We start from the raw sequence: 15441 nt of genomic DNA on the forward strand, positions 1-15441 counted from the left end.
TGGAAAAACTGAAGCACTGTGAATACTTTGTGGATGCACTGTATCTGAAGCATGTGACGCAGGCGGACACATCCTGGTTCTGGTCTGTCACATGCTGTTTGGTTTAAATCATTTCCCTGCCCTCGTGGTCCTTCCAGCCACAATATTTTGCATTTTTCACATCCATAGCGTTGAATGCCACAAGGAAACCACGCAGAGTGGCAGGAAGTGGGAAATGCTCCTACTGCCCCTACTTTTGATGTGTATATTGCATCTTGCAGACATGTAATGTTAATTTTAGGAGAACATGCACAACTGAAGCACTAAATGGACGCAGAATACACGAGGGAGTCATCGTGTGCACAAGTACGTAGTTGTAAACTGGTATATTTCCGCTCTAATAGACACTTTACACATAACGGACATGGTGCAGCATGTCACAGTTGTCCAACTTGCGCCCTGCAGTCACAGAGCACATACCCTGAAAGTGAAATGGTGTCTGTGTAGGAGTTTCTGTTTCTTTCTGGATTTGTTTTTGAGCATTACATTGCGTTGCATATTTTGCAGATTTGTGTGGCCTTTTTTCTTTTCTTTTCTAATCTTGCCATCACTCATCTACAAAGATGGAAGGGGTGAAGAGGGGAAACCTGCTGCATTATTCACACTGGCATGTGACAGCAGAGAGAGAAAGGTGAACGTCAAAAGAAGTTTGTCCATATTTCATCTGGAAAACCACCTCCTCCTCTCGTTTCCCTGCTTCCTTCCTTATCATTTATTGTGCCACTAATACACAAATGCACAGTGTAGGGTGCTGACATAATCTGTGAAAAAGCTTTCACCCTCTCCTCGATGAAACAAAGACGGATCAAAGCACTGATTAATTAGCAGGAAGCGGGCAGGAGCGTTTTGGGAGCACGCTCCGAATCCCTTATTTGTGTATTAATGGGGATTTAACAATGAAACGAGACAACTGGATTGGAGCACAGAGACCGTTAAGACGGCACCCAGGAGAGCTCGGCCACCGCTTACTTCAGGGAAGAGTTGGAGTCACATGAATGCAAAAAATACGCTTTTCTGTCTCAACAATGCAGCCGTTAAGAACGTGTAGTTTGTTGCAAATATGTTTGATGCTGAATTGTGTTGTTTTTGCTTTTGTTCTGTTTCCAGAAATCATTTAAGTTTTATGCAGACAAGTTGAAGTCTAAATCTGTCAGCAGAGAGACGACGTCTGAGCAATGAAGATCTGTTCACCGCCCGGCTCCTCACATTGCTTCCTTCCCATGTTGTTTTTTTATGCTGGCCATTTAGCTGAAATGTTACGTTATAAAAATGGATGTTAGGCAGTCTGTCCACGATGCCAGTGAAGATGATGATGATGACTGTGTCCAGAAGTGTTTATGGTATTAAATCAGGATTCTACACCTGACATCCAGTGTGTTAAATCCACAGTTTGTGTTTAAAGGATATTGATTGAGTTGCCAATACGCTATGAAATAGTTTGACCAAGTACACATTTATACACAACATGAGCGTTTCTTATTCCTTCTTACCCAATGGCCAAAATATGGCCATCGGATATTGCAAAGACTTGGAGCCTGTCACTGAGTCCAGTCTCATTACTGCCAGGGTCTTCAAATTCACAGGGCACATTCTTGGGATACAGATAGCTAACCTTGACCTATTTTAAGAGGTCAAAAGGTCACATTCTGTTTCCTGTTTTTATGCTCATACGGCCGAGGGTATTTTAGCATTGTATTATACAACCCCTGGCAAAAATTATGGAATCACCGGCCTCGGAGGATGTTCATTCAGTTGTTTAATTTTGTAGAAAAAAAGCAGATCACAGACATGACACAAAACTAAAGTCATTTCAAATGGCAACTTTCTGGCTTTAAGAAACACTATAAGAAATCAGGGAAAAAAAATTGTGGCAGTCAGTAACGGTTACTTTTTTAGACCAAGCAGAGGAAAAAAATATGGACTCACTCAATTCTGAGGAAAAAATTATGGAATCATGAAAAACAAAAGAACACTCCAACACATCACTAGTATTTTGTTGCACCACCTCTGGCTTTTATAACAGCTTGCAGTCTCTGAGGCATGGACTTAATGAGTGACAAACTACTCTTCATCAATCTGGCTCCAACTTTCTCTGATTGCTGTTGCCAGATCAGCTTTGCAGGTTGGAGCCTTGTCATGGACCATTTTCTTCAACTTCCACCAAAGATTTTCAGTTGGATTAAGATCCGGACTATTTGCAGGCCATGACATTGACCCTATGTGTCTTTTTGCAAGGAATGTTTTCACAGTTTTCGCTCTATGGCAAGATGCATTATCATCTTGAAAAATGATTTCATCATCCCCTAACATCCTTTCAATCAATGGGATAAGAAAAGTGTCCAAAATATCAACATAAACTTGTGCATTTATTGATGATGTAATGACAGCCATCTCCCCAGTGCCTTTACCTGACATGCATTGGAACGGCACCAAACAAAAGTTCCAGCATCATCACCTTGCCCAATGCAGATTTGAGATTCATCACTGAATATGACTTTCATCCAGTCATCCACAGTCCACGATTGCTTTTCCTTAGCCCATTGTAACCTTGTTTTTTTCTGTTTAGGTGTTAATGATGGCCTTCGTTTAGCTTTGCTGTATGTAAATCCCATTTCCTTTAGGCGGTTTCTTACAGTTCGGTCACAGACGTTGACTCCAGTTTCCTCCCATTCGTTCCTCATTTGTGTTGTTGTGCATTTTCGATTTTTGAGACATATTGCTTTAAGTTTTCTGTCTTGACTCTTTGATGTCTTCCTTGGTCTACCAGTATGTTTGCCTTTAACAACCTTCCCATGTTGTTTGTATTTGGTCCAGAGTTTAGACACAGCTGACTGTGAACAACCAACATCTTTTGCAACATTGCGTGATGATTTACCCTCTTTTAAGAGTTTGATAATCCTCTCCTTTGTTTCAATTGACATCTCTCGTGTTGGAGCCATGATTCATGTCAGTCCACTTGGTGCAACAGCTCTCCAAGGTGTGTTCACTCTTTTTTAGATGCAGACTAAAGAGCAGATCTGATTTGATGCAGGTGTTAGTTTTGGGGATGAAAATTTACAGGGTGATTCCATAATTTATTCCTCAGAATTGAGTGATTCCATATTTTTTTTTTCCCTCTGCTTGGTCTAAAAAAGTAACCGTTACTGACTGCCACAATTATTTTTCCTGATTTCTTATAGTGTTTCTTAAAGCCAGAAAGTTGCCATTTGAAATGACTTTAGTTTTGTGTCATGTCTGTGATCTGCTTTTTTTCTACAAAATTAAACTGAACATTCCTTAATTTTTGCCAGGGGTTGTAGTCTGAATAGTGTCTTTTTGTTTGCTTATAGGAAAAAATATCTAACACTAAAATATAAAGCTTCATGTATTTGTACACACATATTGTGACAGAAAACAAAAATGCTCATTTGTCAATGTCTGTACATTGAAGGAAGCCAACAGTGACGCCTATATGTCATCATCGAACAAGCTTCAGTTGTGACTGGAGAGACTATGTAGCAACTTTTTCTTTGTCATTCACAGCTACATATTGTTTAAAAAGGCAACATGAAATCTAGACTCTCCCAAATGCATTCTGGCAAATCCAAACCTAGATTTCAAATGTTTTGTGGCTTTCCTCACTTATCTTGCACACTCTTGTCAATTTTTTTTTTTTTTTTTTTTTGCAGATGGCATATTCATGGCAGCTTTTCCAAACTGCCATTACAGTCAGGCATATACATTCTTAGACATTCACAGCTTTTGTTATTTTGCTTCTGTACACCATCACGATGGAGTGAGTGTCTTGATGGCTTCCCTCACTGGTCTCCTTCATGAACAGTCACTCATGTTTTGAGAACTACCAACTCCGGACAGATTTCTCCACACAGTCTCATACTGTTTGCATATGTTAATGACTTTTGGAAATGAAGTCTAAAACATTCAGTGAGATGGAAATGTTTATGTATCTGTCCAAAACCTGGTTGTAAAATGATTTGCATTTACAACAATCTGACTGCTTAGTTTGTCCAGTTACTTAGGTCCTCTGAGAATGGATGGACTATTCAAATCTTGTTTCATGTCTACGCCATTGTGGGTGGTTGTTTATTTCTTTGTTGTCCTTATGATGGTCTTATGCATAGTTTTCATATTTTTCTGTGATTCACAGTGCTGACTCACTGGAGACAAAAACAAATTTATTTAAAACCTCAGGATTTAGACTTGGACCGTATCAGTACAGTGTCAGTCAGGCTTTTGCACCAATACAAAAAAAAAAAAAAAAAATCCATCCATCTTATGTAACCTTCAGTCAACAAGGACACAAGTACAAGCTCTATTCTTTCCGTCTTTCTTGAGTGTGACTTAAATCTCTCACATGCTTTAACCCCCAACGCTCCCTGTACTGGTACAAACATGTAAAAACCTCATGTACAAAAACAGGTTGTGGTGTACAGAAAAAAAAAAATGGAACAAGCAAAAGCTGCAGAGGATGGACCTCTAATCCTTTTCCAGCACAGAGAAGGTTGAAGTTTATTGCAGTGCTTTGCTGCCATCCAGCAATAAAGTGCAACTCTGCAGCAGGTGCATCTGCAGACTGAGCCAAAGGTGAGTGCGAACCGCAATCCATCTTCACTTACTGTCAGATAAGAATGGATTTCTTTTCTTTATTACATGTCGGTTGAAGATGAGCATGATTCCTACACTTTTTTTTTCTTTTTTTTTTTTTGCTTTCTCTATAAATGAGTGGTGCTGAGAAGGCTGTTGCATGCAATTAGTTAAAGCCCCCTCTCCCCTGCATCTTCTGATGCCACTTTAACAACCTCGCTGTGCTACAAACACTGTCATTAATGGCTCAATACAGTTGGTGTTGTCAAAGTCTACTATGGTCTTACAGCACCCCCATAATGAAAAACCTTCAAAGATCCTGTTAATAACTTTGCATTGGTTAAAATGATCATACGATAAATTGTTGGATAGCAGGAAAAAAAAAAAAATCAGGATTTTTAGGATTTTTATTTTAGGCCTCCGACTTCAGACGTTACTGCCGAAAGAATATTGCGGTGGTTGTAGTGAGCCCATCAGGTCAGTTAAGGTATCACTTTTTGCAGTAAATGTCAAGTTTGGTGTCATAAAAATTAAGTAATTCATGAACGATATCAGATTGTGTGAATCAAGCCACACCAACTCAAATTCTGCAACAAGACAATGTATGAAAAATCCATCATAGAACTTTAATGTGGCTCAGTTCAAACACTTTATGTGCCAAAGAAGTGAAAACAGATTTGCAAAAAATTCAAAATGGCTGAAAAATTTATGATACAAATTTGAATGGGCAGTGTCCTTAGATGCAGAACCATCAAGGGAATCCAGATAAAGAATGAAGAGTTTTGGCCCAATGTTTGAGAGGCTTTTGACAAAAATATACTTTGGTGACCACGGAAAAGGCACTATAACCACTCTGTAATATGTTGCACTTAAATACCTGCAATGATCCAATGACTATTGGGTCATTGTCGGTGTCTTTTCCAGAACTTCAGAATGAGCTTGTCCAGTAATTTCGATTTCAAAAGAGTAATTCATTCATCAGCTGTAACATATTTAGTGAAAAAGCCACACCCACTCATTTACTAACCAACTGTTGCAAAACCCACACACACAAAAAAAAGAAAATATGAAAAATCCATGTGATAACTTGTGTGGCTCGGTTTAAAGGTTGTATGCAACATTTTGTGATGAGTGGAAAAAAATATATTTTCAAACAAGTAAAATATCAAAAAATGTCCCAGGAAAAATGGGCGTAGATGCAGGGCATTCAAAAGAATGTCCGCCCTTTTGGGGCTTGGACCTCTAATGACATTTTTGTGGTGGGGGTAACGAAGTGGGGAGGGGAATTTCGGGGTCGATTTGATGGCCATCTTGAAATTAGATACCATATTGGATTTCACTGATTTCACTGAAATAGATCCAGTGTGATGAATAAATTCCAATTTGCCCTGAATATTACACAAATCAATCAAGTAGGAGCATTTCTATGCAAAAAGTCACTTTTTGTAGGTCAGATAAAATATTCATTAGTGAGCCAAAAGCAGAACCTGAATTGCAAATAAAATGTCTTGTTTGCACTTAATAGCACTTCAAATGCAAAGGAAACATTAGTTTGTTGCTGGTTGGAGTCAATAATTTATGAAGATTTGCTCTGCAGGAGTGCAGTGATTCCTCAGTGACTTATTTATACTCTAAAGAGAGTCTGATTTTCCCAGTCCAGTCTGCCGGTACAGGGTCTGATCCAGTGTTTTTGCGTCCGTCACGGAGGTTACATTGCACCCGGAAAGTATTCACAGTGCTTAACTTTTTCCACATTTTGTTATGTTACAGAAATATTCTAAAATGGCTGAAATTGATTTCCCCCTCCAATTCTACACACAATACCCCATAATGACAATGTCAAAAATGTTTTGAGATTTTTGCAAATTTATTAAAAATTAAAAGCTAAGAAATCACATATGTAAGTATTCACAACCGTTGCCAGGAAGCTAAAAATTGAGCTCGGCTGCATCTTATATCCACTGACTGGCTCCCCGTCTAAACTGAACGATCGGGGGAGAAGGGCCTTAGTCAGGAACATGAACAAGAACCTGATGGTCACTCTGTCAGAGCTCCAGTATTCCTCTGTGGAGAGAGGAGAACCTTCCAGAAGGACAACCATCTCTACAGCAATCCACCAATCAGGCCTGTATGGCAGAGTGGCCAGATGTGAGTCACTCCTTAGTAAAAGACACATGGCAGCCCTTCTGGAGTTTGCCAAAAGGTCCCTGAAGGACTCTCAGACCATGAGAAACAAAATTCTCCGGTCTGATGAGACAAAGATTGAACTCTTTGGCATGAATGCCAGGCATCGTGTTTGGAAGAAACCAGGCACCGTCCCTACAGTGAAGCGTGGTGGCAGCATCATGCTGTGGGGATGTTTTTCAGCAGCAGGAACTGGGAGAGTAGTCAGGATTGAGGGAAAGATGAATGCAGCAATGTACAGAGACATCCTGGATGAAAACCTGCTCCAGAGCACTCTTGACCTCAGACTGGGGCAACGGTTCATCTTTCAGCAGGACAATGACCCTCAACACATAAGTTATTGGTTAGCAGTCGCGTCAGTTAAATGGTTTTGCAGTTTACTGGTTGAGCATTATTACAGTTAACTTCAGATAGCGGATTTGCAATTATCAAAGCAAACTGAGGTTGGCTTTGCCCACCACTGAATGAGCTCTTTAACAATCAGCTTGATTTAATGCTGACAGAGCTGATTTTGCACTGATAGTTAATTTAGCAATGTTTGGAGTGAGGCTAAATGTACTCACCGCAGTGAACAGTTACCGTGAAAAACAATCGATGAAAATGTGGCTCGTGTCGAACGAGTCAAACAAAAACCCAAACTACGTCTTCAATTGCTTAAAAAAAACCTACACATTTCAGGCCTCCTGTGTGATGGCAAAGACTTTTGTTCACCAGTCTTGACTGGATTTTTGTTTGATGAATTTTAGGCACACGTAGTAGAGTGCCATGAAACCCAGACAGACTGCCAGCAGGACTAGATAGCACGAGTACAGAGGATACTGGTTCAGGCTCATCACTTCCACCACCTGGAAAGAAAGAAAAAAGCAAGGTGAGAGGAAGAAAAGAGATGTTATTTTATGATATTCACTTAGTTTGTCTTGCACAAATACATGTGTATTACACTGCTCTCTGTGCCAGGAATTTGCTTGCAAGGATTGGTCTTAACAGTTTTGTACCGGTTGTTACCACTCATTGACCAGAGGTGTCGGTTTCCATACCCAGGTCAACCATCAACCCCATCTGAGCTTTACAAGTACTCACTGAACATAAGCATATATATCTGCTATGCTTCTGTGCAGCCCGTGTTGATTTTGCAAAGAGTTTGATTCAATTGAACAGGACATTCTGAAAATTTGCAGGATCTCCAACAATATGCCAGACATAATAGCCAGCATCAGTTCATACCAAAATTGGAACAACTTTAAATTTTTACACTTGTAAAAAAAAATTCATCAGTATTTTTGCTGTTTTACCCCATAACTCCATCACATTCAGTCATAGATAGTCCAAACTATACCTTTTTGGAATCTTTATGATGGATTATAAGCAGTGTTGCCACAGTTACTTTGAAAAAGTAATCCAATTACTGATTACTGATTACTCCTTGAAAAAGTAACTTAGTTACTTTACTGATTACTCAATTGTAAAAGTAACTAAGTTAGATTACTAGTTACTTTTTTAGTTACTTTTCCCAGCTGCCGACAACAACCCACGTCAACATGACAATGATACCTGTTTTGCCAAAACTCACTTTATAGTCACCCTTTCTTGACTTCAATGAAAATAAATACTTGTTTTATAAAAAGTAAAATAAAGACCTCTTTCTTGACCTCATATTTAACTGTTGACAGCACTGTAACAGTAAAACTTGCAATTTCGAACCTACATTGTTTATAAATGTAACTATTAAATTCATTCTAGCATTTTTCTAACATTTAAATTCTCTCTAAATATTTTACTTGTCGAAATTAATATTATTTTAAGTAGTATTAGTAGTTGTAGTAAAAAAAGGCTTCAAAACTGGACCTTTAATCTAGGGGTGTTGTGGGGGGGCACATCCCTGCCCCACGCCCCCATTCCATCTGGATTCGCCCCTGCTTTGGCGTTTGAGCACAAAGAATGGATAACATTTATTTATGCAGAAAACGTGACCAGATTTACAGGTAAGAAAGTTTTATTGTGTTTTCACATCATGTGGTCCTCAGAAAGAGAGTTTAGGTGTATTTGAGTGGAAAATAGTGTTAGTTGTTGACGCGTCGCGGAGGATCAGCTGTTTTAACGTGCAGATACGGAGCGGCTCAGCTCAGCTCTAAATAAAGGAGGAAAAAAAGTATAAAAATGTCTTTGTAAAGCTCAGTGCAGGTGTGCTGATCACCGCGCCTTAAGAGGAGACGACGACGAGTCGAGCAGCTGCAAAAAACCGTGGATGAAAAGCTCACAGCTCACTTAAAGTGTGCAGTTCAGTCGAACCCCGACCTCCTGCCCACAGACCAAGTTTAATGCTGCTGTCGACCCACAATGAAAAATAATAGTAACGTGCACAGTGACATGGAGAAGTAACTTTAATCTGATTACTGATTTGGAAAGATTAACGCGTTAGATTACTCGTTACTAAAAAAAAGTGGTTAGATTAGAGTAACGCGTTACCGGCATCACTGATTATAAGTATTGTTTACTCCCCTTGAGTGTCTTTGTGTGATTGTCTCGGCCATCAGAAGAGTATCTGTATGCGATGTCAAACCTGTAGAGAAATTCACTTGTCTTGGCAATGACTTTCATAAGTTCGTGCCTTTATCTTTGAGACACGCCTGGGAAGAGCTTGTGAAGTCCTGAGGTTCCTGGATAGAGATGATTGGTGATGGCAATACCTTTGCAGGAGAATCAAGGTCCAAGTCTTTAGGTTTGTGGTACTTCCTGTCTTACTTTGTCATTGTTGAGGGACTTGGATGCTAACCAATGGTGTAACGTAATGATCCCATCATTACTTTGGTCATGTCTTTGGTACGCTCTCTCTTCAGATGATCACTGGGTACTGCTGGAATGACTTACACAAGGAAATCCTAGTTATGTAGTAAATCTTGCATTCTGAGGGGACATCAACTGACATTTTGGCCATGTGGTGTATTTCTCTGGGCACTATCCAGCATGACCCAAGGCCAAGGGGATGACCATGTTTCACCTGGCTGAAGGTTACTTTGATGGATCAGCTTTTCCTTACCACTGTTGCTCTGGGGGTTGGTAAGATTAGACCTTACCTGTGTGAAGCGCCTTGAGGCAACTCTGTTGTGATTTGGCGCTATATAAATGAAAATATATTGAAATCAGCTGCCTGCCTGGACAGTTGCCATGCAGGACCCAGTTCATGCTCCAGTCAAATAAATTTCATACTCATGCACTTGGAAGACATGAAGTTACAAACTGTTGCATGATTAGAACTATTTGCACTTGACAACAATCAACTTTAAATCTGAGCTAAAGATGACCAACTCACATGTACCCCGTCAATGTTGATGGTGAAGTTTCCGATGGTGACGGCATACTTGTTGCCCTCAAACTGCAGCTTCAGCAAGCCCTGAAAACCCCAACGCATGAAGGAGGCATAGGACAGGCATGAAGCCACTGAAAAGATAAAAGAAGAGCATCAAATAATGACTCTGATCAAACAGAAATGTGGCTCTTTCTACTGACCACATCCATCAAATGGTCAATTCTCTGCTGGTGCATTTGGGATTTGTTAAGAACTGAAGTATATCGCATAGGGTTTCCAGAACAGGTATTATTTGTCCACCTCTGGGAGGTGTGTGGTGGCAGACGAGCCATCCTGAGGCATCCTGTGCAAAGAAAACTGGTTCTGAATGAGCGCGCCTGGGCAACTCCCACCAGATCGCAACTTAATATGAGCATCCCACACTACAAAACCACTTATCATTGTGACCTTGAATGATTTTTTGTTCTCATTTACTAGCTACTAGGAGGCTCCTTAACTGTGCTGTTTATGTTGTTAAAAATTACTTGTATTTTTAATTTACTTATTTAGTGGAACTCTGATGGATGAAAATCGCTGTTAGGTTCTTTTATGTGGTGAGTGATCTCAAAAAGAATTGGATAGAAAATGGACTTCAAAGTTTAGATGATGTATTGAAAAAGTTCCTAGACTGATACAGAGTCATCTGCAGCGTTGGGGTCATTGACCAGCTCACATGCTACATCTGGAATAGCCCAATAACCGGCCTAAATTAGGTCGGATACTGGCCGCCATCTAGGAGTGGGAATTCCCACTCCTAAATGACCAATAGGAGAGCAGCGCTCGCGCCACACCAAAGTGAGGCTGATGTCAGTGTCTCGGCTGTCAACCAATCATAGGCTCGGAGAGAGAGGCCCGTATCTGGCCTAATTCAGGCCAGTTGCCGGGCTACATCTGGAACAGATCCAATAAAACCTCTTATGCAAAACCATCATGTCTATTTGCAAAGAATTTCGCACATTTGGCAAAAGCTGTTCCCTCACCGATCCACATATTCTCCAGGCTGATGACAAAACCTCCAGTCAAGTAGAAGACTGTGAACAAAGAGTTGCCCATGAAGGCTGAGGTCTGCAGGGTGGGCAGGGCGGCCGCTACGAACAGAGCCATGGCACGGCTGCAGTAGACCATGAGCCACACCAACAGGAAATTGAGCAGGAAACGGTCTGGAGCCTCATTAAGGCCAGCAAGCCAATAGATGGGCAGTCCATAGACCAAGGTGAAAACACAGTGCTCCGGTAACTCCCCCAGTACCTGAGGTGCAGAAATAACACCCAAAAGCAGACAGACTGGGAGGGTTGCAGGAAAACCTCTATATTCAAACTACACATCACTAAACCAGTGTAGTGTCTGTTACAGCGTGGAGCAACAGTGACCCCTGCTGGACATGCAATTATCTCAGTGTGGTTACCTTGGCAAAGAAGTAGGAGGTGACGGAGTACATGCCATCCTCCAGCTCATGGTAGAGCATAGCCCTCTCTGTGTGACCTTCAGACAACATCGCCAAGTTAGTGCCTTTTTCTGATTTTTTTTTTCCCCCTCATATATTCAAACAAAACTGTGAAAAGAAAAACATTTGACAAACACTAACTGTAGAAATACAGCTAGAACTGGCTGGTTGGGCTTTTTTTTAAGTACACTGAACTAAAACATGTCACACATGGAATTGTGCGGTTACAAGGAGTAGAAGTGGTGAAAGTAGATGAGTTTAAATACTTGGGGTCAACTGACCAAAGTAATGGAGAGTGTGGTAGAGAGGTGAAGAAGAGAGTGCAGGCAGGGTGGAGAAATGTGACAGGAGTGATCTGTGACAGAAGAATATCAGAGAGTGAAGAGGAAAGTTTACAAGACAGTAGTGAGACCAGCTATGTTGCACGGCTTAGAGACGGTGGCGCTAACAGAAAGACAGGAGGCAGAGCAGAAGATGCTGTGATTCTCTTTGGGAGTGACGAGAATGGACAGGATTAGGAATGAACATATCAGAGGGACAGCTCAGGTGGGACGGTTTGGAGATAAAATCAGAGAGGTGAGACTGAGATGGTTTGGACATGTGCAGAGGAGGAACCCAGGGTATATAGGGAGAAGGATGCTGAGGATGGAGCCACCAGGCAGGAGGAGAAGAGGGAGGCCAAAGAGGACGTTTTTGGGATAGATGTGCTGAAGGAGAACATGCAGGTGGTTGGTGTGACAGAGAAAGATTCAGAGGACCCATAACGGGAGCAGCCGAAAGAAGAAGAAGAAGAACTAAAAGATAGCACACAAGGGAGTCCAAGCTGTAGGAGGCAATGAAGAGTTTAGACAGTAGTTTCTCCATGTTTTCTGTGTAGTTCTGCCTTTGTTTCTGGTTAAAAAAGAAGCAACTGTGTTCTTTAGGTCTTTGTGACATGAAAAGACAATCTGAGAGCAAGACTTTGGGTTAACTATAGCTCAAGACAGGCTTCCATTAAAGGTGTTATGTGAAATTTTAAATATTAATATAGAACCTAACAACTATATCCTATGTAAATATGCAGAGGTATAATGGTATCTTGAGCACAGAATGAAGGTACACTCCCTCTGTGTGTGTGTGTTAAGCTGAGCTTTTCCATATAGCAGGACCGACTGCATGTGCATGAGTCCTGCTCGGTGAAACTTCTGCAGTTTCCCACTGTGCATTCAAAATGGCAAAGTGTAGTGACTTTCCAGAACATCCCCCACCCCCCAGAAACTACCTGCTGAGGCCAAAATAAAGGGTTCTGACCAACATCAGTCTGAATCTTCCCAGGTGGACAGCCCGTTGAGCTGCAAGAGGGAGTACGAGGGGTTAGGGAGTAGCAGGCCAAGGGAAGCCTGTGTTTTGGTCCTGATGCTAGTGCTAGGACATCTAGTGGCACTAGTTTGTTTACAGCACCATTAATGGAGCTGTTTTTGGTCTTTGAGCCTCAGTTTTTGATCATAGTTGAAATTGGACACCCTAAAACAGGGGTGGGCAATCATGTGCCATAAAGGGCCGAGACACTGCAGGTTTTCTGTGCAACCAATCGCCTCAGCAGGTGATTTCATTAATGATCAGGTGTCTCAGCAGGTGATTTCATTGACAACCAGGTGTTTATGTTCAGAGCAGAAGCTCATCAGCAACCCACCTGCTGAGGTGATTGGTTACATGGAAAACCTGCAGTGTCTCGGCCCTCGATGCCCACCCCTACCCTAAAACCTGGTCCACCTTGGTGCACATAGGCCCCCACACAAATATGAACAAAAGAAGGTGGATCTTGGGGATGTCATAAAGTTGAATCTGATAATAACCAAAATAAAATCAAAGGAAAACCAACTCACAGTGTTAAATAGACAAACGTAAAGCTTAGGCGTTAGATGCAGATCTGCCTCAAACTTGAATCAACACCATGGACCATCTTGCCACAGAACCGTTGTAAAATAGGTTTTTCATCATCTTTTACAAATGCAGCAGTGGAATCATATTTTGCTCCCACAGGCTCCACAAGTGTGATTACACAGATACGCTGAGCCTTCTATCCACACTCTGAACACATTTCATTAATACATACAACCCCTGACAAAACTAAAGTCATTTCAAATGGCAACTTTCTGGCTTTAAGAAACACTATAAGAAATCAAGAAAAAAAAATTGTGGCAGTCAGTAACGGTTACTTTTTAGACCAAGCAGAGGGAAACAAATATGGACTCACTCAATTCTGAGGAATAAATTATGGAATCACCCTGTAAATTTTCATCCCCAAAACTAACACCTGCAAATCAGATCTGCTCGTTAGTCTGCATCCTAAAAGGAGTGATCACACCTTGGAGAGCTGTTGCACCAAGTGGACTGACATGAATCATGGCTCCAACATGAGAGATGTAAATTAAAACAAAGGAGAGGATTATCAAACTCTTAAAAGAGAGTAAATCATCATGCAATGTTGCAAAAGATGTTGGTTGTGTTGTGTGGGCCGCCAGAAGAGGATGTACTGCTGGCCCACCACCAAAGGGCGCCCTGCCTGAAGTGCGGGCTTCAGGCACGAGAGGGCGCTGCCGCCACGGACACAGCCGGGAGTGACAGCTGTCACTCATTAATTCCTGACAGCTGTCACACATTCTTCATCATCGCACTCCATAAAGACCAGACGTCATCTCCACCTCATCGCCGAGATATCATACTTCATTGGAGGTAATATCCTCAGCCTTTGTGGAAATATTGAGAATCTGTTTATTGTGAGTGTTTGCAGGAGTTCCGGTCCTTTTGTGGAGGCTGTGCAATACGGCACTCTTTTTCCTCTGAGGACGCGCTGCAAGTATTGAGTGAGAGGTGGAGGTGGCATTCCCACCGCTGTTGTTACTGGGTGTACACACACCCACACTTGACTGTCTTTGTTCTTCGCCAGCAGTACCAGATCCGACAGTCGGGGACGGTGATCACCTGGGAATTCGGGACTTGGCGGCTCCAGTATTCACCAGGTTCTGTGGGGGCGGAAATCGTGTGGTTCCGGCTCTTCTCAGGACAGACGTCTTCTATCCTCGAGCCTGCCCACACGTCACCTTTGTAATTTGACTGTAATTATATTCTGAGATTGTCTGTATGTTCGTTGTGCACGTTTCACAACATTAAATTGTTACCTTTTGGCTCATCTATTGACCGTTCATTTGCGCCCCCTGTTGTGGGTCCGTGTCACTACACTTTCACAACAGGTTGTTCACAGTCAGCTGTGTCTAAACTCTGGACCAAATACAAACAACATGGGAAGGTTGTTAAAGGCAAACATACTGGTAGATCAAGGAAGACATCAAAGTGTCAAGACAGAAAACTTAAAGCAATATGTCTCAAAAATCGAAAATGCACAACAAAACAAATGAGGAACGAATGGGAGGAAACTGGAGTCAACGTCTGTGACCGAACTGTAAGAAACCGCCTAAAGGAAATGGGATTTACATACAGAAAAGCTAAACGAAAGCCATCATTAACACCTAAACAGAAAAAAACAAGGTTACAATGGGCTAAGGAAAAGCAACTGTGGACTGTGGATGACTGGATGAAAGTCATATTCAGTGATGAATCTTGAATCTGCATTGGGCAAGGTGATGATGCTGGAACTTTTGTTTGGTGCCGTTCCAATGAGATTTATAAAGATGACTGCCTGAAGAGAACATGTAAATTTCCACAGTCATTGATGATATGGGGCTGCATGTCAGGTAAAGGCACTGGGGAGATGGCTGTCATTACATCATCAATAAATGCACAAGTTTACGTTGATATTTTGGACACTTTTCTTATCCCATCAACTGAAAGGATGTTTGGGGAT

General features: G+C 41.5%; 2 protein-coding genes across 2 annotated transcripts in view; one reads left to right on the forward strand and one right to left on the reverse strand.

The window, feature by feature from the left end:
* The window catches only part of lrpprc (leucine-rich pentatricopeptide repeat containing), a 141947-nt gene extending 140542 nt beyond the window's left edge, over positions 1 to 1405 (forward strand). Inside the window, exon 38 of the mRNA XM_034184503.1 lies at positions 1147 to 1405. Within this exon, the coding sequence (XP_034040394.1) occupies positions 1147 to 1218 (72 nt within the window). The 3' untranslated portion in view covers positions 1219 to 1405. The remainder of the gene's footprint in view (positions 1 to 1146) is intronic.
* Positions 1406 to 7514: 6109 nt separating this feature from the next.
* abcg8 (ATP-binding cassette, sub-family G (WHITE), member 8) overlaps positions 7515 to 15441 on the reverse strand; it is a 29753-nt gene continuing 21826 nt past the window's right edge. The window contains 4 exon segments of the mRNA XM_034185467.1: positions 7515 to 7652; positions 10118 to 10245; positions 11134 to 11401; positions 11559 to 11635. Coding sequence (XP_034041358.1) covers positions 7515 to 7652; positions 10118 to 10245; positions 11134 to 11401; positions 11559 to 11635 — 611 coding nt within the window.

The sequence above is a fragment of the Thalassophryne amazonica genome, chromosome 13 (genome assembly GCF_902500255.1).
Source record: "Thalassophryne amazonica chromosome 13, fThaAma1.1, whole genome shotgun sequence".
Classification (NCBI taxonomy): domain Eukaryota; kingdom Metazoa; phylum Chordata; class Actinopteri; order Batrachoidiformes; family Batrachoididae; genus Thalassophryne; species Thalassophryne amazonica.